Source organism: Anas platyrhynchos, chromosome 2 (assembly GCF_047663525.1).
Source record: "Anas platyrhynchos isolate ZD024472 breed Pekin duck chromosome 2, IASCAAS_PekinDuck_T2T, whole genome shotgun sequence".
NCBI classification, from domain to species: domain Eukaryota; kingdom Metazoa; phylum Chordata; class Aves; order Anseriformes; family Anatidae; genus Anas; species Anas platyrhynchos.
In genome coordinates, this window is record NC_092588.1 from 104,105,400 (window position 1) to 104,130,377 (window position 24,978).

General features: G+C 36.0%; 1 protein-coding gene across 1 annotated transcript in view; it reads left to right on the forward strand.

Moving 5' to 3' along the window:
- Positions 1-24,978, forward strand: part of CNTNAP2 (contactin associated protein 2) — a 1,145,390-nt gene that overhangs the window by 805,547 nt on the left and 314,865 nt on the right. The window contains exon 13 of the mRNA XM_027451306.3: positions 3,692-3,892. Coding sequence (XP_027307107.1) covers positions 3,692-3,892 — 201 coding nt within the window. The remainder of the gene's footprint in view (positions 1-3,691; positions 3,893-24,978) is intronic.

Here is a 24,978-nt window from a genome sequence, read left to right on the forward strand (position 1 = left end):
CTGTTCTCTGCTTAAATCTACGGTTCAACATTATTTGTAAGGAAAGTGTAAGGGATTCATCCCAAATTACATCACTCACCTCAATGGCAGAACTCCTCTTCTGATACTTCACAAATAAATTATTTTCTGACAAAGAAGCTAAGAAAGTTATCTTTCTAAAAATCCACCTTTTTAGTGTAAATTAATGATAGAATAAAGTAGACTGCTCCAACTTTAAATATCACTGAACTTAATTGAAATCTCTGCATAGGATTTACTTTTGGGGAAAAATGAAATGCAGTCAACCTGATTAGCAATGATGCTTTACCTAATTATGATTGTATAATTTATCTTTCACTCAAGTCAGCAGATGAGATAATTTTTGCTTCTCAATGTTATTATGATATCAAAAGGAACTTTATCACTATCCAGCCTACATTCTTAAACTACAACATTACTCAAAAGTCTCTTAGGTTTTATGAGCTAATGATATAATGAGATTGTTCATAAGCATATATTCTACATAATCATTAAGGTTTCTACTATGTACGTTTTTTTGCTCAACTGCTATGTCTTATCTCAAAGTTCTGTGGTTATGTATGAGTTTCAAATTTAAGGCAAAGCCCAGCTCCTACACTGGCTGTCTGAACTACTTTTTAATCACTACTTTTTAGACACTACTTTTTAGGCAATTTTGACCAGCCTTAAAGAAAACACTACACAATGGACTAAGGTGCAGGAATACGTTGTCATTGAAACCCAGAAAATGGTGACTGTCCCATGCAGTATTGCAGAAAACAAACAACCAAAACTCCCCTAATTTGGTTTAAATTGCTCTTATGCCCTTCTCCATAAAGTTATTGCATATTTTTTTTGAAATTTAAAACATACTTGGATAGCTTTTAAACATTAACTTTTAATTTCCTTTGTTTGTAATGGCTATGATAAAAATATTACAGTAGTACTATAATTATCCTTAGATTATTAATAACCATTCTCAACATTAGCTCATTTTAATATAGTTTTATTAATTTGAATTTTAAAGGTCATAAACACAGAAGGTTTTACAGATGATGCCTCTTAGCATTATAATTGGTATGTGACCTCTGTTCTTTAAAGGTGTGTTTCACTGTACAGAAGTCATATACACAGCTCTTCAGCTTCTTATACTGTCCTGAAAATTGTCTCTAAACACTTGTGGTTAGAAATAACCGTAAGTTATGCTTTCTTAAAATAATTGCCAGTGTATTAGGGGAATATTCATACCAATAATTTCTAGGAGTATATATCAAATTACAGTTAACTAGGATACATTATTCACCTCCAAATGAGATTCCTTAAATGAGATTTCTGTATATTATTGACATAAAATAATCTTTTCTTTTAGATTTTGATATGTTAACTTTGACTACCACATCCTGTTCTCAGCTACATGAGAGCAATTCTATAAATCATGATAATACAAGTACTTAAGGTAGTATGAACTATTTGCATTACCATTTCTGTAACTAAAGTTGGCTGCATGGTACTGAAGAATGGTGTCAACTAACAAGCAGTTTCTGAAAAATTGGAACAATGAAAGAAGATGGTATTATTTTCAAACTATAAATATCTAGCTGATTTCCTTGAGAAATATTATCACATTAACATATAAGACTAAATCTAAAAAGGAAAAAAAAAAATGTTCTAGCTGTGCAGTGCTAAGTTTTCTCCCTTTCTACTTAAAAGCAACCTAGATCCATCCATGAGTATGTTTCTGTCTTCCTTTATACAGCATCCACAGTAAAGCCTGAAATTCCCTCAGTGTGACGGGAAGTGTCAGGGCTACATTGTCTGGAATCCAGAATCTTGAAAAGAGCTCCCTTCACAAATGTGAGGCCCAGTTCAACTCTTATTGCTAATGCCGTTCCTATGGCTTTCTAATGGCTAGTCTAGGGGTCTTTCCTGGCTCAGAAATCCAAGGTGAGATTCTAAATGGCTTTTCTAACATGTTAGAACTCTTAAATGTGCAGCACTTTCTGCCAAAAAATGAGACATTGCTGTCGAAGAATGTATAATCTATATCACTCCTTTTTCAAAAACAAATTTTCAGTAAACTTCCATCCCAGGCTTTCGACCAAATTCTCATGTGGTCTCTATATAACATGGTAGGTGAATTGCTAATTTTTTGTTTCTCCTTGGAACACAGCTTGGTTAAAAATGTGGGAGACATTATTCATATGTTCATTGATAAACTACACTGTTTTCAGTATTAAAAATTAAAAGATGTAATCACATTAGAATCTGGTATGTCCCTAATGTGTACTACAAAGCAGTATTTCAATCTAGCCCATAGAAACTTCCCATGCATAGTGAATTTTCCTCACAGAGAAAACTTAAATCTTTAAAGCATCAGCCTTGTGTCATTCTAATCGATTTTTGAACAAAGTTAATCCTTATTATTTCCATAAGTCACTATTATCATCAGTTGTTTAGGAAGCTTCTTCACAGAGTACAGAACATAGTATTACAGTATATACTCATTTTTAAAAAGGGTAAAAAGGAGGACCTGTGGAACTACAGACAAATCATCCTTACCTCTGTGTCAGGTAAGAACATGGAGCAGATCCTCCCAGAAACCATGTTAAGGCATATGGAAGGCAGGAAGGTGTCCTTAGCCAGTTTGTGGATGACACCAAACTGAGTGATGTAGTTGACACTCTAGAGGGAAGGGATGCCACACAGAGGGACCTGGACAAGTTTGAAAGGTGGGCCCACATGAACCTCATGAAATTCAACAAGGCCAAGTGCAAGGTGCTGCACTGGGGCAATCCCCAACATCAATACAGACTGGGGGATGTATGGGTTGAGAGTGGCCGTGAGGAGAAAGACTTGGATAAAAAATTAAACATGAATTGACTATGTGTGCTTGCAACCCAGAATGTCAATTGTATCCTAGGCTGCATCAAAAGAACTGTGGCCAGCATGTTGAGGGAAGTGATTTTTCCCCTCTACTCCACTGTTGTAAGACCCCACCTCAAGTACTGCATGCAGCTCTTGGGCTCCTAGCAGAAGGACTGGAGCACCTCTCCTATGGAGAAAGTCTGAGAGAGATGGAATTGTTTAGCCTGGAGAAGAGAAAGTTTGAGGGAGATGATATTGCAGCCTTTCCTGCTTAAAGGGCCCATATAAGAAAGATGGAAAGAGACTTTCTACAAGGGCCTGTAGTGATAAGACAAGGGGTAACGGTTTAAACTGAAATAAGGTAGATTTAGATCACATATAAGGAGGACGCTCTTCACTATGAGGGTGGTGAGACACCGGAACAGGTTGCTCAGAGATGTTGTGGATGCCCCATCCCTGGAAGTGTTCAAGTTCAAGTTGGACAGCTCTCTGGGCAAACTGATCTAGTGAGAGATATGCCTGTCCAAAGCAGATGGGGTGGACTAGATGACCTTTAAAGGCCTCTTCCAAACCAAATCATTCTATGATTCTACATTGGTTATCAAGACTACAATGGTAATCAGCATTTCATCCTTTCAGCAGTTTGTCATTGTTGGAGCTATGCTCTCATGTGATGACTTAACATGCAATGGACTTCTTCCCTGCTGCCCACTCAAAACCATCTTACAGAACACTTTAAGCTTTTATCAAAGGCCAAGATTTATTTTAATTCGGTTCAACTGTCTGTATTTTACCAATTCTTGTCTTGTCTTTTTCCACTCTATTTCAGAGGATAAAGTATGGACAACTGTCTATCATGATCTGCAACCGCAGACTTCTGTAGTAGGCAACAGCTTGGAAAAATTATCTGTACTGCAGCTCAACTACAGTGCAACGATGGACCAGATTTCTGCCATTACCAGTAGTGCCGAATACTGTGAGCAGTTTATCTCATATTCTTGCAAGATGTCCCGGCTGCTTAATACACCAGGTAGGCTGAGAATGGGTTATCTGTTAAATGCAGTGTCAAAGACATTTATCTGAACAAATCATCAGAGATTGCTGCAAGACCAGTCCACTCAGTGAGAGCATATCTTTGTTGTCCTTACACACCTCACACAGAGGTAACTAATTGAAAACACAGAATAAATTATCTTGTTTAGAAAGTTTGCCTTTTTTCTTACTACTATTTTTTATTTTTCACATCACAAATCTGCATGTTCTCTCAGATTGGTTGCTTCTTAAACCTCCCATTTTTGGTAAACAGGGTGGCTTTGGAAGTTTAATCATTGGAGATATTGAAATATTGCTTTGACCTTTGTCCTGCATTTTGTTTGTCCGTCTTCATATGCTACTGTCATTGAAGGAACTGGATGAATAAGTATTGGAATTTTCCAACTAATATTTCTGAAACAGTTTTCTTAAACATAGAGTGTTTTTAGTAATAATTAAAATTATTTGTGCGCCTTACACACTGGTATGGTCAGTAATGTGGTTGTGTGAGAAATGTGTGTCATTATAAGCTTTTCGTTTTGATCTGTAGTTTTACTGGAAAAGAACAGTCCTAGTAATGCTATATGTACTTTCTCAACAACTCTTACCTATAACTGTTAAACTATTAGTGGTTGCAGAATCAGTAAAACAGCATATAAAGAAGGAATTATTTTTAGAAACTATTAATATGCACCTAGTACTGTATCTATGCTCTAATTGTGTATGATAGCATTTGATGTTAAGTAAATCTCTAATGGCCATTCATGAAGACTGGGTTCTATGTGGAAACACAAAATATTTTTTGTGATTGTGAAATGAGTACATTGTGATATAAGCAGTTCAATGTGTTTCAGATGAAGCTAATGGCTTACAGTGTTATACATTAAGCTCCTTCCTCTCATGAATTTATTTTGGCATATTTTCTTTTGGTGGTATAGATAAGGATTCATTTGGCATGCACGCGTGTCTTATCACAATTTCCATAAGCGTTTTGTTAGTTAATAGATACTGTAATGCTTGTTACTCCTCTCCTTCCTCCCTGCTGTTTTTGAAATATTTCTAATGCATGGTTTGTCTCTGTTGCTATTATTTTGCTTAATTTAGCATAGCAAAGAGACTCTGCAAAGTGGGAAATAATTTCTTCTTTCTTGGGACTTAATGTATAGGAGATTCTGAATCATGTTCATAATTAGAAGTACTGTGATTAGATTCTGCCAGTGCTATTTGCACATGCTTCAAAAGTGTAGTGTATGGATATATTTTTGGGCAGGTAATTAGAAGGTAAGTTTACTTGAGGACTTGAGCTGCAGATAATGTACATAGAAACTCATGGTTTACGCAGAGTACAGTGTTAGATTTTCTTCCGTTGAATGAATAGGACTATTATTTCAGGACCAAATTATATTTGTTAGTATATGCTTATATTGTAGTAAAAGAAATATATACTGTAATTACAGTTGTTTCCAGCTGCTTCCAAATTTAAAGCAATTAAGCAGCACACAAATTTATTTTAGGAACAGTTAAAAAAAAAAAAGGAATAATCAATTCCATATATTTACATTTTTTAATTTCTCAGAAATGGGTGTATATTGGGTGTATTTTGTGGATACCTCTTTCTCCATGTTTTCACCTTTTGTATGGAAAGGGAAATTAAACTCTTTATAAAATGGTTTCTTGGTCTGGAAAGTGAGTTTCTGGAGGTATTTTACAAAGTGTTTGTTGTTGTTATTTGTTTGTTTCATGTGAGTGGAAGAAAGAAACAATAAAGACAGATAACTTTAACCTAAATAGTAGCAACTAATCACACTGTAGCGTTTGCATAACACCTCTAATGTTTTTTACACATACCACAGCAGTGACTTGTGTGTTAGTGAGGGAGAGGCCAACACATTTTCTTTCTTTACTATGTTTTGTATTCTTGGCTGTTATCTATGACATCTAAGCTAAGGAACTAGTTTTTCATATCCTTTTTTTTTTTTTTTTTTTTTTTTTTTTCCCCTTGGAGAGAACAGCTCCAAGTACTTACATAGCTTCTTCCACTACAGAGCTTTCTATATAAATCATTCCAGTATTGTACCCACTTCCCCTCCCCCCCCCCCCCCAAAAAAAATATAAATAAATAAACAAAACAAAACAGGAAATAAAATGACATTTTGTATTCCTCAGAAAGTGGAATTCAGACTATTTTGAAACCAGTGGTAAAATCTCTACAGATTTCATAGGATCAGGACACCATTTGTGGCCTTGATCATAGATACTTTTCTAAGTCAGAACTCTCCCTTTACTCTTTTCATACATTTCAGTAACCATTTAGAATACACTAGTCCTTTTGTTTTAAATTGCATCAAAGAGAACAGAAAACTGAGAAGAGAGTGCAGCAGCTCAACTTTTTCACTTTTTTGCCTCTTGGGTATCACATCAATTATGTGATAAAAACATGATCCTTTCTCAGGGAGAAACTGCTCAGTAAACATAATTTAAACACAGTCAGGACTGAAGCAGTTTGTTGATCCATTAATGACAAGTAATTAACTAAACACCAGTGAACTAAGGCTTTTGCTTCCTTAGTTATGCATTTCCTGTCAAGGTCGTTGAAGTATATACAATGGCAGTAATACATGTTTTGCTGCTAATAATAGCTTAAATAGTTTTGTTGTTTTGGGTTGATTTTTTTTTATTATTTATTAATGCACTGGAAACTGCATTGAAGGTCTATATTTGAGGAAAGCTTTCCTATTTATAAACATATTTTGTTGGGGGATGTGTGGCTGCAGGCATAGAGGTCCAAGAATTCTCATAATCAGTTGCTTTGAGAGCAACACATTTTGCTCTCATTCTGTACAAACTAAAAATTGTCAGTATTTGGAGTCTCTATTTCTTGGAGTCTGTGTCTTTTTGTCTTAATCATGTACTTTCATGAAGCAAAATGACACAGACATTGCACAGAATAAATCACTGAAAACATTGGGAGTGATTTTACATGTCAGAATGCCATTGGCTTTCCACTTAGGCAAAGGAAAGCCATATATTTCATGTAAATTCAGAAGAAAATTCAGAGATTTCATGAGAGACTTCTGAGAACATACCTGAAAACAGGTGTCTCATAAAATCATAGGATAATTCAGGTTGGAAGGGACTGATGGAGGTCATCAAGTTCAATTTTCTGCTCAAAGCAGACTGAAAGTGCTTGCCTAGCAGTAAATAATGACGGTCAGGAAATTGTTCTCCTTCCTTACTTTTTGTTTGCTTGGTTTGGTTTCACTTGGTTTGGTTTTGATCTTTCAGCCTAATATCTTTTAAATTATATGCAGACCTAGGGGTCTACTTCAAAATCTTAACAAAAGATCACCAGAAAAAAAATCAATCAAGACAGCTTGGTAACTTTCTTAAGAAAGCACAAAACCAGACAACTCTGCTGAAAATACACCATTTTCTTATCACAGGAAACTATAAAATTATAGGTGTATTGTAAACTTCTGGGAAAGACATTTTCAAATGGGGAACCTACAGTGGACACAGTTGTCTCATAGACTTTATGTCAATTAACTAAGTATTGAAGAGATCTCTGTTCAGTTCTTGACTGATGGAGATTTTCTCTGTAACTTTAAGATATTTTTTTTTCCATTTCAGTCAACATTAGCCTGATGTATCTTATTCTCTGTACTGTTTATTTAGATAAGTGTTTTTTTGTTTTTTTTTTTAATACAGCAATTGCTTTGTGAATATACAGTTATTAGCACAATAAAGGCTTGATCTTGGCAATACAAGTAACTATTACTGTTAATATATGAATAAAATGATAAACCCATGGACCATAATTCCAACTTAATAACAGCATGCATGTATATGTAAATTTTGAAGAAAAAACAAAACAAAACAACTCCAGACTCTTTTGCTCCTTTAAACTTACATTTCTCATATTCTCATTTCTTTGTTACCTTGGAAACTTTCATTTTGAGTAGAAAATGATATGTTTAGTACTGAAGAAAAGCTAGCTGTTTTCTGAGTTCTCAATGCCCATACACATTCCAGTTGGTATGAGAGGTACCAGGACATTTCCTTCATTTCCAAACTGGAACTTGGATATAGAAGGAAGTTCTTTTGTGCCCACTGGTTAAAGAGAATGAAAGAAGCAAAGAAGAGTATAGAATCACAGTGCTTTTAGAGGAAAAAGATCTTTTTATTTGCTATAAGAAGGAAAATTATATACAAGATAGTAAAATAATATGCTGTTAGACTGCAGAATACTAGTTAATAAGATTATATATTTTCACACACTGTTGTTATTAGACTTCGAGATAACACCTGCTTGCTACTTCCTTGGTATTAAACTGTCCATGGGACACTGATCTCAGCCCCTGAAATAGGGAGGGAACAGCATGCTGGTTCTGCCATTCTTTGCTTCCCCCTGGGAATGACAACCTGAAGGGAGGAGGGCTGCTGTGTTCACAGTGTCTTTGAGTCTGTCATTTCCCAGAACTGTAGGAGCTGTAACAAATAATCAGAATGTGGGAGCTAAAAGCACAGATATACAGAACAAGATCTGTTTGTGTTGTGTACCAATTTATATTGCTATTCACTAAGCAAGAAAAAAAAAAAAAAGTGAAGCCTGCGGGCAGCATATGAAAAGCATAAAGCAGAGTTACTACAGCACATGAATTACTGCTTTATGCCTGTTTTCTTTGGAGTAAATAAGACAGCAGCTTCATGAATTCAGGAGTTTAGCAGGTGGAACAGATAACTTAATTTGTTCAGTTGTTTTAGTTACAATAAGCTAGTTGAAATACCAGTAATAAACAAAATTTACAGGTAGACTGAAATAAAAACAAAGTTAAAAGTTGAAGTATGGTATTTTTATTAAGTAGCCATCCAAATAAGAACTTAGTATCTAAATTTCTGCATCTCTAGACATTAACTGAAGTAGAGTGCTAGTTGCAGTTGTAATACCTGTTTCTCAAAAATAGTCTGCAGGACTGCAGAACTCTTCTTCTGTTAGTGATGAGTGGAAGCTGCTCCAAATGTAGCTCAGACGTTAGCACGCAATTTTTACTGCTCTTTCACAAAACATGCTTGTAAACTTTCACGTATCTTGTCCAGATTTAAGAAATTTACTGATTGTTCCCTTCCTCTCTATTACTATTCTAGAATATCACCTGCTAGTGATTTTTTTCAAGCGCAACAGTGGCAGAAGCAATGTCCTTGCCTATCACTTTGGTTTACACACTCATGTTGTAAGCATGAGTGGAAACAAACAACTTTTGGAGGCTACATTTTTCTTTGTTGTTTGTCAGAAGTAATAGTAGCTCATTATAGCCCTGCAAATATTAGAAATCCTTCATGGGAAGCATAACTGTAGTGCTCTGAGACTTAGTTTGTTTACCACATCTTTTTAAGAAAAGGTGTTGTATCTGAATTTTAAATTTAACTCTGTAATTGTAGCAGAATGTTCCAAAATGTTTTTTGTTGTTTTGTTTTGTTTTTTCTTAAATTCACTCTCTCTCTAAATGTGTTCTGCCTATTATGGAAGAAGATTCACTACCTTTAGTTCTTAAAAGAAAGACAGGAGAACCTGTCCTCTGGAAAGAGTCCTCTGGACTTATTCTAACAGGTCCACATCTTTCTTGTGCTGGAGGCCCCAAACATGGATGCAGTACTCCACGTGTGGCCTCACAAAGCAGAGGGGCACAATCATAGAATCATAGAATCATAGAATCATAGAATATCCTGAGTTGGAAGGGACCCTTAAGGATCATCAAGTCCAACTCTTGACACCGCACAGGTCTACCCAAAAGTTCAGACCATGTGACTAAGTGCACAGTCCAATCTCTTCTTAAATTCAGTCAGGCTCGGTGCAGTGACCACTTCCCTGGGGAGCCTGTTCCAGTGAAGAATCATCTCCCTCCATCTGCTGGTCACTCCTCTGTTGATGCAGCCCAGGATGCAGTTGGCTTTCTGGGCTGAAAGCATGCAGTGCTGGCTCATGTTGAACTTTTCATCCACCAGAATCCCCAGGTCTCTCTCTGCAGGGCTGCTCTCAGTGAGTTCTTCTCCCAGTCTGTACTCATGTCTGGGATTGCTCTGACCTAGGTGTAGCACCTTGTACTTGGACTTGTTGAATCTTATGTGGTTCACATGGGTCCACTTCTCTAGACAGTTCAGGTCTCTTTAAATGGCATCCCTTCCTTCTGTTGTATCAACTGCATCACTCAGCTTGATGTCATATTTAAATGTGATGAGTGTGTACTCAATTCCATTGTCTGTGTCATTGAGAAAGATATTGAAAAGCATTGGTCCCAAGACAGACCCCTGAGGGACACTGCTCATCATCCATCTCCACCTGGACATAGAACCATTGACCACCACTCTCTGGGTGTGGCCATTGAAGTAATTCCTTATCCACCATATGGTCCACCCTTCATATGTGGAATTGTATTAAAGGCCTTACAGAAGTCCAAGTAGATGACATCAGTCGGTCTTCCCTTCTCAACTGATGCAGTCACTCCACCACAGGCAGCCACCAGATTGGTCATGCACAATTTGTCTTTGGTGAAGCCATGCTGGCTGTCCCATATCCCCTCCTTGTCCTGTATGTGCCTTGACATTGCCTCCAGGAGGATCTATTCCATCATCTTGCTAGGCACAGAGGTGAGGCTCACCGGTCTATAGTTCCCTGGGTCCTCCTTTCTATTCTTTTTAAAAATGGGAATATTTCTCTTTTTCCAGTCACTGGGGACTTTGCCTCACTGCCATGATTTTTCTAATGCAATGGAGAGTGGTTTGATGACTACATCAACCAACTCCCTTAGGACCCTGGGATGCATGTCATCAGGCCCCATAGACTTGTCATTGTTAAGGTGTGTCAGGAGATCCCAAACTTGCTCTTCATTTACAGTGGGAGGGACTTTGATCTCCCAGCCCCTGCATGGAGGTTTAAGGACTCAAGAGATGTGGGAAGCCTGACCAGTAGTAAAGACCAAGACAAAGAAGTTGTTAAGTACCTCAGCCTTCTCCACATCTGTTGTTACCAGTTCTCCATCTTCATTTATCAGAGGGAATATGCTCTGCTTAGTGATGACACTCATTTCTTGAGGCTGTACATTTTACTGAAGGTTATATCTAGGGTTTCCTAAATTATAACCTGGGCTTTCCCAGCTGACTGTCTGGGGCATTGAGCTTTCTCTTCAATATTATGTTGTACACTTAGAAAGCCTTTCTGCCACTCAGGAGTCTCTTTAAATGTCTCTTTTGGTCTCTTTTAGTTATTGACTGGAAGTACCGGAACCATCTTGTTAAATCATCTTGTTAAAACTACTTTCTGTTATTAGTAATGTTATCAGATCCCACCCCCTATATTATACATGTTTTTCATAACAAGTCAATTAGATAAATCCCTGGAACACAGAAGAATGTGTAAAAATTGAATATGGATATAGCATGATTATTAACATATGTTTGGCAGTTTGTGGTATGAAAAGCCTGAAACACATCTAATTCCAGGAACATTGTTTTTTTCACTACATTTTTTATGTATGCTTTATGTTATTCATCAAATCAGTCTATTTAAATGCTTTTTAGACTTCTCTCAAAATGAGTGCCTGAAACAGTTTTCCCTTTTCATCTTGTGAATAATACGGCATATATTTTCCCTAGTTTTTCTCATTTTGTTTATAATATAGCCAATTCTTTCCATGAATTCCCTTCAGTGATTTCATACTCTGTCTGCATGCATTTGATAATGTTAAAACAGTGTCTTGCTTAGACCAGACAATGTTGCCCAAGTGTGTATGAGGAGGGAGTTTCACTACAGGGAGTATGCAAAATTTATGACGTATTTTAAATTCAGGATAGCATAATGTCCTTGCCACTATTTGGGTAATGAGAGTGCATTGTCCCTTTGAACTTTTGTGCCTTTATGTGTTTATGGCTGTAGCCACGGGTATCTCTAGATTTGCACAAGTAAATCTATATGCATATGAGAATTTATATAAAAGGAGATGGTCTCCAGACAATGGTAACTTGTCTGGAAGGAATACTGCAGCATGATCCTTTTTGATGCATCTTTTGAAATGATTTGTTATATGAGATCTCTTTAATGTGAGAAGGTGAATAAAAGTAATCTCTGTTTTTCTGTAAGCTAGAAATTTTAATGAAAAGGCATTTGGAAAATGACTCACGATCAGTTCCTTTGATTCTTGGAATAAGGAGTGGGAAAGATATTTCACTTGATTAATAGGAATAGGAATAAAAATCAATAGCCATGTTTTCTGGAAAAAAATGGATCTGCAGATTAAAAGAAAAAAAGAAAAAAAGGATGCTTACTGCATCTACTGGTGGAAATTAAACTTTGAACCTGAACATTTATTGGCATATGCAATGATGAAAACAGAGCCTCTAGCAAGATGCAGAAGATTGAAATGCACTCCAGCATTTCAGAAGCAGCAGCTAAAGATTTGGAATCAGCTTTCAACTTAGCTGAAAGAGCATAATGAGTTTCAGAAAGTGGCAGCTGGTAAATACATGCTGCTATCTCAGTTGTACTAGAACAGACCCGCTATAGTAGTTTTTAATGGAACGCTACTCCCATACTGCATTACAAAAATAGCTGGAATGCTTTGGTAGTCAGCATAGACTCTATAAAGCAAACCTAAGCTCCACAACCAATACTGGGGTTTTACTTGCAGCTTGTTAAGATCCTGTGCATTGCAACAATTGTTAAGACGATGATCATCATGCTTTGTTTAAACTACAGATATGCAATAGATATTTGTAACTTATAACATAGATCCTACTAACTCATAATTTCAAGACTTATTTTGTATCTGTCCAGTTATTTCTAAAGTGTTGTATCTAGCATAGCTCTTGCATAAATGAATAGCTGTAATGAATCTGTTGTATCACACTTGAATCATGTCCACAAAAACGTGTGTATTTTGGAACATGCTATACTATTTAACAGAATATTTTCTCCCATCACCTTAAGAAACAGTCATTCTGATTTCTGCTAACATCAGACAATCTCAAAATTTCTTTTTATCTTTTTTCTCTTTCCTCTTTACTCATTCTTCTTTGATGTTTTATTGTACGTGAACCTCTGATATTTGTAACTTAATCCAATTTCATATACACTTTTATAAAATCTAAATAGCATTTACAGTGGTGTTGCTCTTGAATGACACAGAAATAACAGATCAAAGCTTCTTTTCTTTTTAATCATCCATTCCCTATGGCATGGACTATGTTTTCATAGTTTCTTGCAAAGCCCTGTGTCGAGTAGCAAGGCTACTTGAAAGAGATACTGCACCAATTTCTTTTCTGGAAAATCTGAAATTACAAGCAGCCCCCCCCCCAAAAATATCAGGCATACCAGATAATTAATCTGTGCCACTAAGCCTTTTTTCACCCACAGATCCAATAATACCTTAACAAAATCTTCAAATATTTGGAGATTTGGAAGTAATGAGAGTTTTGTTTTGTTTGGGTTAGGGATTTCACTTCTGTATGTTTAAGGATTTCTGTGCTGTGTCTTTGAATGTAACAGTCTTGATGAATTGAGAGGATTTCTGGCCACAATTTAATGATCAAAACAGATCAACATTTAGCATGCTAAGCACACAGCTGGTTTAATCTCACTGAACAAAAATCTCAACTCTTGTTCTGATTAGTACTTCACCTTAATCTGTGGCCTGATGGCTAACTCCGTTGTTCAAAATCATGTTCAAGTATAAGATATGTGTAACACCAGCAAGACATTGCTAATAAAAAAATATAAAGAAAAATGAGTAGAAGAGTGGAAATCATCTAAAGGCCAAATTAGATCTTTCCTCCGACGAAGCTAACATTTTACCCACAGAATATTTTACCAACATACAGTTGATTCATTATTAAAGTAGAGCAACTTATTCACATATACTTCACTGAAAAGTGCACAGGTAATTATCTGTTTATATGGAGCATCCCAATGTCAGTGCCTAATTTTCTTTGGACTAGCGTACAGATTTCTTATTCTACAGTAACATTTGGTCAAAAGACAGACAATTCAGTCACCCATTATGTCAGATCACTTGGCATATAATGTGGCTCTGTAGGCTGACTGTTAGGAGCATTGTATATAGATTCCAGTGAACACAAGTGATAAGCAATTCCAAATTTTATATTACTACTGCTATCAAGACTTCATTTTTATTCAAATAGTACAACTAAGTATATGCACTAATGCTTAGAGAAAGAGAAAAAAGGATTGATTATTTCTTGAAGGTCATGCTAACTTTGCTTGTCCTTTTATTATATGCCTTATCATCAGGAATTCACATATTTTAAGGGCAAACACACACATAAACAGACAACAACAACAACAATAACAAAACCCTGTCAATTCAATCTATTAAAGGATTCTTTTTCTGTCTATCAAACTTAGCAATTTTTATTCTGAGTTATGACTGAAGAATTAGAATAGCTCCTCATCCTTGCCAGCCACTGAATACTGGCAGTGCTTTCTTGCAGACAAAATCTGGAATAAATAAGTTAAGGACAATCAAAGCAAATTTTAAAAGAATTTATCTCCTATTTTTAGATATTCTTTTAGATTTATTTTTCAGACTAATTGCAGTGCAACACTAATGGCAATAACATCTTACTGAAATCCAAACTAATTCTAGTTCATATCTTCTGTATTGGGACTGATTATCAGTGAAATTTCACTGAAGTAGGGTGGCAAGCATCTATTAGCTACTTTTCTATTCCTAATACCTCTGTATTTTATCAATAAAAATAGTGGCATTTTCAAGTGGTCATTTTCCATGTTCATAGGTATCCCCATTCTTCTAATGTCTCCTCCATTTTAAGGTGTGCTTTGATTCATAAAATATGTTGGTCTTAATCAAAATTAATGTTTTTCAAATACCAGGCACATGGTACTAGGTTTGATCTGTTTGTAAAATAAAGAAGCAATAAGTAAGAATAAGTAAGAAGTAAGACTCAGTATTCATCTCAGGGCAGGAACACCCTCATAGACACAATCTCCAAATGCAGCCTATACATGCCCTGATTACCCTGTTCCCTGCAAGTCTGGAAATCCTACCAAGGTAAATGGATGTACATGGAGAGGAGGAGAGCCATAGTAATTGTGACAGATTTTCTAATAGGAGAAAGAGAAAGGCCAGAAAGCACTCTCCATCTGCAGTCAGGCTTCCTGGTACTTGCATGCCCTAGGACTGGTACTTTACATTCTAGAATGTGTCCCCCAATAGAGACTATGTTCCTTTAAGTACATTTCATTTTAACTTTAAGAATTCTTATGTAAAACCTTAATCACAGTGCAAAAACAAAAATTTCATGAGACCAACCTTACAACCTAGCCAAATATATATGTGCTACATCCTAAGAACTTCCTTCATTTCCCACTTGATTGATTTATAAATAGTCAATAATACTGAAGTACCTGATTTGTTTGTTATTATTTTTGTGTATTTTTTTTTTTTTTTAAAGGATGTGTGACCTCTGAACTTCTGTGTGAATGTGATTTAACTGCAGGCTAATATTCATGAATAGTCACTTATAGCAAATAGAAAAGTCTTTTCATTCATGATCATCCTCATTTCCTTCTGTATTCAGATTTTAAATTACCGAACCAAATTATTGTTATGAATTAGAAATCAAGACTTACCCAAGTTCAGTGCATATCTGTTCAAAAGAAATAATGGAACTAACATTTCTCTGTTAGATAACTCTAAACATTAAGCATGAGAAGTTAAATGAGAAATATTTATAAGTTCAGGAGCATTCAAAATATTTACCATATAGACTGTAAGTATTCAAGTGTAGTCAAGTATTTAAACAGTAACCTTGTAAAGAAAAAAAAAAAAAAAGAAAAAAAGAAACAAACAAACAAAAAAACACAACCAAAAATACTCCTTTATACATAGCTTCAATACTAAATACAAGTGTTTTTAATTATTTTAGCTCTTTCTTATGCCATTTTTCCTTGATTCACTTTTAAGACCATACTTTAATATTTTTCTTTCTCCCTTGCTTGTTTTTTGACAGACTAATTCTTAATTAATTCTTAGTTCTGAATATTTTCAGAAGGCTTATTGCTTCCACTGATCATTTTTTTCAAGCTAATAAAATTCATTTTGGAAAGCTGCTTTTTTCTGTTCACATCACTCTTCAAATCTTTTTAAGACACTTCAGAAGATGATTGGCAAGGATTTAAAGACTTGGTCTTTAGGTCAGGGAGAGAGAATGAGAGATTAGCAGGTGGAGATAAGGAAATGATACATCAGCAGTACTGTGACTGCAGAATTTGAAAGCTGCTTTGGAAGGTAACATAGTGCTATTTTTAGGAGATGATGGAGAATCGAAATCACTCAGTGTCTACAATAGCTGAAGGGCTTATGGCAGCCAACAAATAATATTGCAAGAAGAATCATTGTTGAGCTTAGTTACTTTGTTCTAAATTTGAGCTGTTTTCATTGAAGCTAATATGCTAGTATAAGTTGGGGTTGGTAAAATTAAGGTTAAAACACTGTGGAAGGATTCTAGGAAGTACAGAGGTGGTGCATAAAAATGTGAAATATCAGAAATTGTTGAATATCTTTAAGCAGTAGGAAAAAGTGGACAGTACTTTAGAGTTCTGGCTTTATTAAAGTGTAACTTTCTTGAATTAGTGGAATAATTAACAGTTAATTTGCCATATAAGCAATTTTATTTTTTTTATTAATTTTAATAGGTTTTCTTATGTTTTAAAAATGAAGCTTTTTGAAAATATATGGCAAGTTGTAGGTCAAAAAAGGATCAAAATCGCTATGAATATCTGAGAGTGTCCTGGACCACAGGGGAAAAAAGCACTGATATTGCTTTCATTCAATAGAATTTCATAACAGTTTCATAGAAAATACCACAAGACTTCTAGGGTACATTAAACCCACATTTCCTTTGACCATCACACTTATCACATACCATTTATAGAAATATGTCCTAATCTAAAGTGTTTTTGAAATTGGACTAACCCCTTAAACAACTATGAACCCTTGAGTTTTACTTTGGGATGCACTAAGTAAAACCTTTTCATATGCCCTTAGAAGTTGGTTCTTTTTTTACTCCCTGACGTGATATTATTCACGTAAAATTGTTAAAAAGCATGCACAGTCCAAGAACTGACATCATCCTTAGAGGATTCAGCCATGGACAGCTGATGAATTTAAGTATCCACTCTAATTTAAATACATGTACCAATTTAATTCAAAATTTGTGACAACAGCAGATTAAAAAAAAATAAAAATTGGATGTTTGTAGTGCTGTATTTTTAACAGTTGAAAACTAGCATGTAAAGAAGATTTTGAAAATACTGTAATACTGAGTTCTTCATCTAGGATTAACCACTTCAGATCCCAAGTCAAACAGTTGTACGTGAAAATTATTTTTACTGTGTGGCTGTTCAGCTATCAAAAAGAGTTGATAGTCTCACTCTGCTTCCCACAGGGCATATGCTGCATGCAATTTAATAATCATAATTGCTGGCATGTTTCATGGTGTTTTAACTGAGGCTACCAACTTGCCAACCTGCTAATCTTCTGGACTAGAACAGCTAATACATGGCTGTGTGAGCAACTTATTTTGGGCTGGGTGAGTACGGGGGAAAAAAAAGAAAAAAAAAAAGTGAAGAAAAATAAAACAATGACTTTAAAAAATCTGATTTTAAAAGGCCACCTTCTTCAGGCTAAATTGTAATATGCTTCATATTTTACAGCTAACCAGTGTAAATTACTAACTGAAATATTTTGTTTGCAAAACATAAAATGATAAATTACATTTGTTAATGATTTTTTTCCCCTCACTTGTTTTTGGTTTAAACAATGTACTGAGTTTGATTTTTTTTATTATTATTATTATTTTATTTATTTATTTTCAATGAGAAAACAGACAAAGCTAAGACCCATGATTTTAGAAAGAGAAAGATGTTTTGACACAAAAGTTTATTGGTTCTAAGTGGTCAGACTCGCACTGAGTTACAACATGTGCATAGCTGTACTTGATTTGTATTTATTTGTGAACAAGATGTACACAAATTATCAAAATTAGTAGTGAGTCTAGCAGTTATCATTCGCATTTATGTTTATTAAGGTAATTTCCAGGTGAAATGATTAGTTATTCTTTATGCTAAAGTATATTTCAGACCATATGACATATTGAATTATACCACATTTCAGAAGAAAATGTTTTACTACTGTGAAAAAACAGGGCTGTCCTCATCCTGTAGTCACACAGCAGTGTTGCTGTCATTTAATAACATCATGCTTTTCACACTATGTAACAAAGGACAGGCCTTGTTAATCTGCCAAAGAACTAACCATCTTCCTATCAACTCTCATGGGAGCTTGATTGGCTTTAAAGGAGCAGGGACTAAATTTTGTTCTCAAAAAATACCTGTAGGATGTTAGTAGGGTGTTTTGGAACAGTGTTTGTACTCAGAACAATAAAACTGTGGGAGACAATGATAATATATGGTGTTTACATGTCCAGGCAATGTCAGTGAGGTCTGCCAGGCCTCTCTGTGAGGCGAGGCTGGGGCTGCCCCATGCCAGCTCTGTGGGCTCCTCTGGGAGAGCGGAGCTCAGCAAGGGCCAAATGCTGCCCAGCAGTGAGGAAAGGTGTGCAAGAAGCAGCCCTGCGAGCAGCCAGGGAAGGAGTTGCTGCAGATGCCCAGCAGAGCTTGCCCTGCAGCCCCTGGAGAGCCCAGGCTGGAGCAGACATACACACTGCAGCCCACAGACGACCCCACACTAGAGCAGGTGGATACTTACCAAGGAAACAGCAGCCTGTAGAGAACCCGAACTGGAGCAGATTTTTCCTGAAGGTTTGCAAGTCATGGGAGATCCCATGACAAAGCAAGGGAAAAGTGCAGGGGGAAGCAGTGGTAGAGAAAAAACAGTTTCTGCTCAGGTGAAATGTCATTTGAGTACTTTCAAAGAACCTTGTAACTCTTTTGGCATTAAACTCTGTTGTGTTTCTGCAAGAAATCATAACTTTCTAGCATGATGCAAATACATTTCTCTAGGTTTTCTGCACCCTTAACAGAAACAATAGAGTTCAGAAAATTGCAGGTTCCTCCCTGATCTTTCTAGCAAATTTGCATTTGAATGCCATAGAAAGAGAAAAAAACTATACATTTGAATTCCTATGGGACATATTATCTCATTTTTGCAACAAAGCAAATTTGGGTTTTAATGGGTAGAAGGATGAGAACATAGAATGTCTTATCCTCTGAATGATTTATTTATTTATTGGGGGGAAAAAGTGTTAGGGGGGCTATTTCAGATCATAACAGCTACATGACTTTACCTAATGTAACAAAGCTGCATCTACAGTCTTAAATGCAAAGAGGAAGACAGAATGTCAGATACCTAGTCCTGTAAGACCATCATTCTGTGGTTAGATGGTAGAATAAAAGTCATGATCATAAGAATAATTGATCTGAATACTGCTGTTAGAAACTTAAGTTAGCAAATCCCTTGAAGATTTTAAAGACCCAAGCAGCCTGTTCTAAATTCAGTGTTAACCCTCCTTTGCAGAGCAGGCAGGACCAGAGAACTCCCAAGGCTGCTTGCAGCCTGAGTGATGTGGTAAGATCTGTCTGAGAAATGGTGTAGTATCTTTATATCTTCTTTATATCATTACTGGCATAATAGTCTTCTCGCTGTTAGAAACATAATAGTCCTGTATTTCCAAGAATAATGTCTGAAACTTCACTTCATGTGATGTAGGCAAAATAAATAAATAAATAAAATAAATAAATAAATAAATAAATAAATAAAAGTGTGTTTTTTCTTGGAAAGATGATTGGGAAGGCAGAAATCAAACTGAAGACATATGACAGAACAATATACATATATATATATATAATTTTTTCCCCCTAGAAAGAATGAAGGATACAATATTCATACTGTTTTGTAGATGAGTTTATTTCAACCAAGCAGGAAAAAAAAAAAAAAGCCCATAATGAGTAGATCCTACTCATTGGAGAAAAGTATCACTGGATCACTGTCTCTCATGTATACAGAGGCTTTGAAATCACTGTAAACAATAAAAATACTCTAAAAATGTGTTTCTGTATCCCATATTTACTTCAGTGAGTGTCATGTGCATGCTTAAAAAAGCAGAATTTGAACCAAACATGAGTCTGTTATATCCTAAAAGAGTAGTTAGTATAAGTTGCATGAAACTTCAGAAACTGAAGATTAGAAAAAGCAGTAAACTGACATTATACTTACAAAAAAAAAAAAAAAAGAAAAGAAAAAGTTGGAACAGTGATAAGGACTGATTTCTAGCTGAAGTATTACTGAGCTTTGATACAAGAAACAGTTCAATAAGGAAAATTTGGGAGTGTTGCCTTCATTTGTTCTTAAAAAATAATCATTGGAAATAACATATCTAAAGTGCAACACTCAATAAGGTAATTTATTTTCCAGCATCTGTTAACAAAATTATTTTTCATTATGAAACTGCAATGATGTTTTGCTGTTGTAGGAATTCATCTATAGTGAGATATGATGTTATAAATCCTATTGATGAAGTTATAGAATTTTGGGAATATTTTTCAAAGTTGGAGAAAGAAGTGGTTTAATATCCTAATATACATAATGATAGGGATGAGAGGAAACCTCTTGCTTCCTCTAAAGTTTGGTGCATTTATAAAAATATTTTTATAAATGGGAATTACTTTTTCTTGTGCAGGTTGGAAAGCATGTACTATGATCCCTACTAGGTTAGAAATATATTCAGAAACAGCCAGCAAGTAGTGGTGCTATCCAGAGCCACAAAAAATGGTGAGTAAGGGGAATGCCCTTCAAAACAGGGATGAATGAACCTGCCTTAATTGAACAGGCAGAAGTATTGTTTGGAAGACAGGAAAGGACCTTAAATGCTAAGGATTCCAGTGGCTGCCTCACATGTATTGTGAATTCAGCTATGGGGTTTGTTTTTTGTTGTTGTTGTTTTTCTGCTTTAGAATTTGTGAAGCCTCAGTATTGAAGTAAGCTTTGCACTATGCTGCATGCTTAATATTTTTCCATCTGGCCAGTACAACATTAAATCTATGATAGTCAAAACGATTCTTTGACATGTACTGGCATTTCAGTATTTCTGTGTTACAGAGTCTTTCCTTTCAATTTATTTTATAGCAGTGTTCTAGTTTGCTTTTTAAATTTGACTCTGGACCACAGCCACAGGTCAGCATACTTTGGCTGGCAAATGGTTTTTAAATAGCATTAAATCTGAAGATTAACATCAGGAATGACTCTACACAGGGCTAATTCCTCCATCTTGTCAGCTGTAAATAAGATCTGATATTTGAAAAGCTGCAATTTATGTTAATGATAGTGCCAAAAGCATTTGTATGGTGCTCTTTATATGAGTTCATGCAAACGGTTGATTGATGCTGAAGTCTGCATTAACATGGAGCACATCCTCAGGTAATTTATGAGAAAATGACAAGATATGAAATATTAAGTGAAGCAATGATCAGTGTGTAATATCATTGCCTCATATCAGTACTCATTTTCAGAACAGTATTCACTATTGCTTCAGTGCAGGAAAAAAGCATAAAAGCATACCACACACACACAAAAAAAAAAAATCATGATACATAAGATAGTGCTTAGAGATTTGATGAAGTATAATATCATGCAATATATTTTCCCATAACCGTGGTGGGTTTGAGGGGAATTTTTTTAAGATGCTGTTATAGAAGTATCAGTCAAGTAATTAAAAACAAGTAGAAAAGACATGATGGGAAAAAGCAAATATTTTTGGAATCAGAATTACAGAATTGTTGAGGTTTAAAGGGACCTATCAAGGTCATCTGGTCCATCCCCCAGTTTCAAGCAGGGCCACCTAGGTTGCCCAGGACTGTCCAGGTGGCTTTTGAAGATCTCCAAAAAGGGAGACTACACAACCTCTTCAGGAAACCTGTATGAATTCTTGGTCACCTGCACAGTAAAAAAGTGTTCAGATGGGACTTCCAGTGTTTCAGTTTGTGCCTATTGCCTCTTGCCCTGTCACTGGGCACTACTGAAAAGAGCTAGGTTTTGTTCTCTTTGCACCCTCCCCTTCAGATATTCATTCACATTCATGAGATTCCCCCTTCAGGTCTCTCTGTATGGCAACACTATCTCCTGGTGAATCAGTCATTTCTCCCAGTTTTTTATTGTCAGCAAACTGGCTGAGGTTACACTCTGCCACGTCATCCAGATCAGTAATGAAGATGCTGAACAGGACTGGACTCAGTCTTTACCCGTGTGGCACTCCAGCACTTACTGGCTAGAGTTCATCCCACTGATCACCACTCTCCAAACCTGTTTATTGAGCTGGTTTACAATCCACCTCACTGTGTGCTCATCCAGCACACACTTCGACAGGATCATATGGGAGACAGCATCAGAAGCCTTTCTGAAATCTAGTTAGACAGTATCTGTCATTCTGCCCTCATCTACCATCTACTAAACCAGACATTTCATCCTGAAAGTTTATCAATTTGGTCATATTCTATAAAATATTCTCTTTGATAGAAACAGAGTTACTTGCTACAAAAAGTTTAATCGAATTCAAGAAGGACATATACATGTACACTTGAGCAAACACTCTACTTACTTTCCAAGGAAGGAGTATTAAAGTTTGTGATAAAATTATGTTTTTACATCTACCCTAGCTTAATGACTGTGCCACCAAATGCACGTGCAGAATGCATCTATCAGTTAAGTTATAGCAGTGCAACTGAGAACATGATCTCACTGAGATGAAGTTAACTTTTTCAGACCAGGTCCATGTGTTTTGGATTTCTGGCTAAACCATAAGACTCTAGGTTTTCTAATTTCACAATTACATGTCATCTGTAAATATGTCATCATCTAGATCTGTTGTCTTCTCTCTGTAGTGATATTTGATAGTTCAAGTTTCATGTTCCAAAAACTTTAAATTAGTATGCACATTTTTCATGTGGACAGGTCTGTATATTTTCCTCTCATAAATATATTTTTCTTAAGCTTCTTTCTGTGTGTTATTTGTGGATAGCATGATTAGTCAAACAATGCTACAGTGTAAAATATTCTAAGTCTGTTTCTGTACTCTAAATTAAAACAGTGGTTTTAAAAGCTGGAGTATTATGTTTTTGTCCAAATACAAAATGTAGGATTATTATTATTAAGGATTAGTCAAATGTGTGATTGTAGTATCCAGACACATATTAAATAATAGCAAATAACATTTGTTCAAAAGTAAATACAAAGCTGAAGAATATATGTGGCACAACAGCCACATAAATGATTTTGATACTTTATTGCAGAAGAACATTAGTCAGGAAATCATTCACAGTCTTTAGTCAGCCCTAAAGCCTTACAAAACTAATCATCAAGCACGGCATCGCTAGTAGGTCAAGGGAGGTGATTGTCCCGCTCTACTCTGCGCTGATGCGGCCTCACCTCGAGTACTGTGTGCAGTTCTGGGCACCACAGTATAAAAAGGACATGAAACTGTTGGAGAGTGTCCAGAGGAGGGCTACGAAGATGGTGAAAGGCCTGGAGGGGAAGACGTACGAGGAACGGCTGAGGGCACTGGGCCTGTTCAGCCTGGAGAAGAGGAGGCTAAGGGGAGACCTCATCGCAGTCTACAACTTCCTCGTAAGGGGGTGTTGAGAGGCAGGAGACCTTTTCTCCATTAACACCAGCGACAGGACCCACGGGAATGGAGTTAAGCTGAGGCAGGGGAAGTTTAGGCTGGACATCAGGAAGGGGTTCTTCACAGAGAGAGTGGTTGCACACTGGAACAGGCTCCCCAGGGAAGTGGTCACTGCACCGAGCCTGACTGAATTTAAGAAGAGATTGGACTGTGCACTTAGTCACATGGTCTGAACTTGGGTAGACCTGTGCGGTGTCAAGAGTTGGACTTGATGATCCTTAAGGGTCCCTTCCAACTCAGGATATTCTATGATTCTATGATTCTATGATTTTCTCAATTAATTTTCATATTTAATGAATTACTTCTACCATCATTATGAATTTTGGAGAAAAAATAATCTTCCAATGAACCATCCCCTTACATTAAACCCGTTCAGTAAAATTTTGGTTCTAATGTTATAACTAGAGGTTGTAATTAGAGGCTGCATTTCCCACTTCCATATGGTCAACTTACTAAATAAATCAATCGTAATTATAAAATAGATTTGTACAAGTATTTACTTCTCTATGTTCTAAGAGCATGGAAGACTACTCCAAAGGCTTTCTTGTTTAGCATAGGTTTGTTCTTATTGATTCCAAATATTATCAAAGTTTACTACTTCATTTTCAAACTAGTTTAAGAATTGAATGTGATGATTATGCTATGGAGCCACTTTTTTTTTTTTCTTCTTCCAGTTTTTCAGTATTCTTGGTTTTACTCAGGAGTAATTCAAAGATTAGTACAGGAGGAAGTGCTAATTGCACTGTCAATATTCAAGCATGTAGAGTCTAGGTGAATGGGTACCTGGCATTGTGATAGCAGTGGAAGGGGATAGACCTTCCCTCTCAGCCCTGCTTATCTCTGGATCATCGCTGGGCTGCTTGCACAACTGGCTGCATGTAGGATTGACTGAGGAGGCTTCAAGTACTATGCAAAATGTGCTTTGTCACCCCCTAAGTGACTTGCAGTGAATAGTTATGGAAACATACAGCTGAAGTAGTGTGTCCCAAGTATTGGCTAAATTTGTCTATACGTGCAAATAAATAATTCTGCATTCACAGGAATCAAACATTCAAGTAGGAATTAGATTAGGGCACCGGGGTGGCTGCTGATTATTTTCAGGCAGATACTTTTCACATATTTATATGAATACAAATATTCACCAAACATTATATCAGTCCTCAGAGCAATGTTTTTGCAGCTTTTTTGTTTATTTTTTTTCTCGTAGTGCTGTATTTCTTTATATTCTTTTCTACCTAAATATGTTATATTGAAAACAGAGATTCTATTAACTCTGTTGAATTGGTCTTCCTTTCAGGAAGAAAAAATCTGTGAAAGTATATGCATTTCAATTTTTCAGTTATTTTATTCCTTACT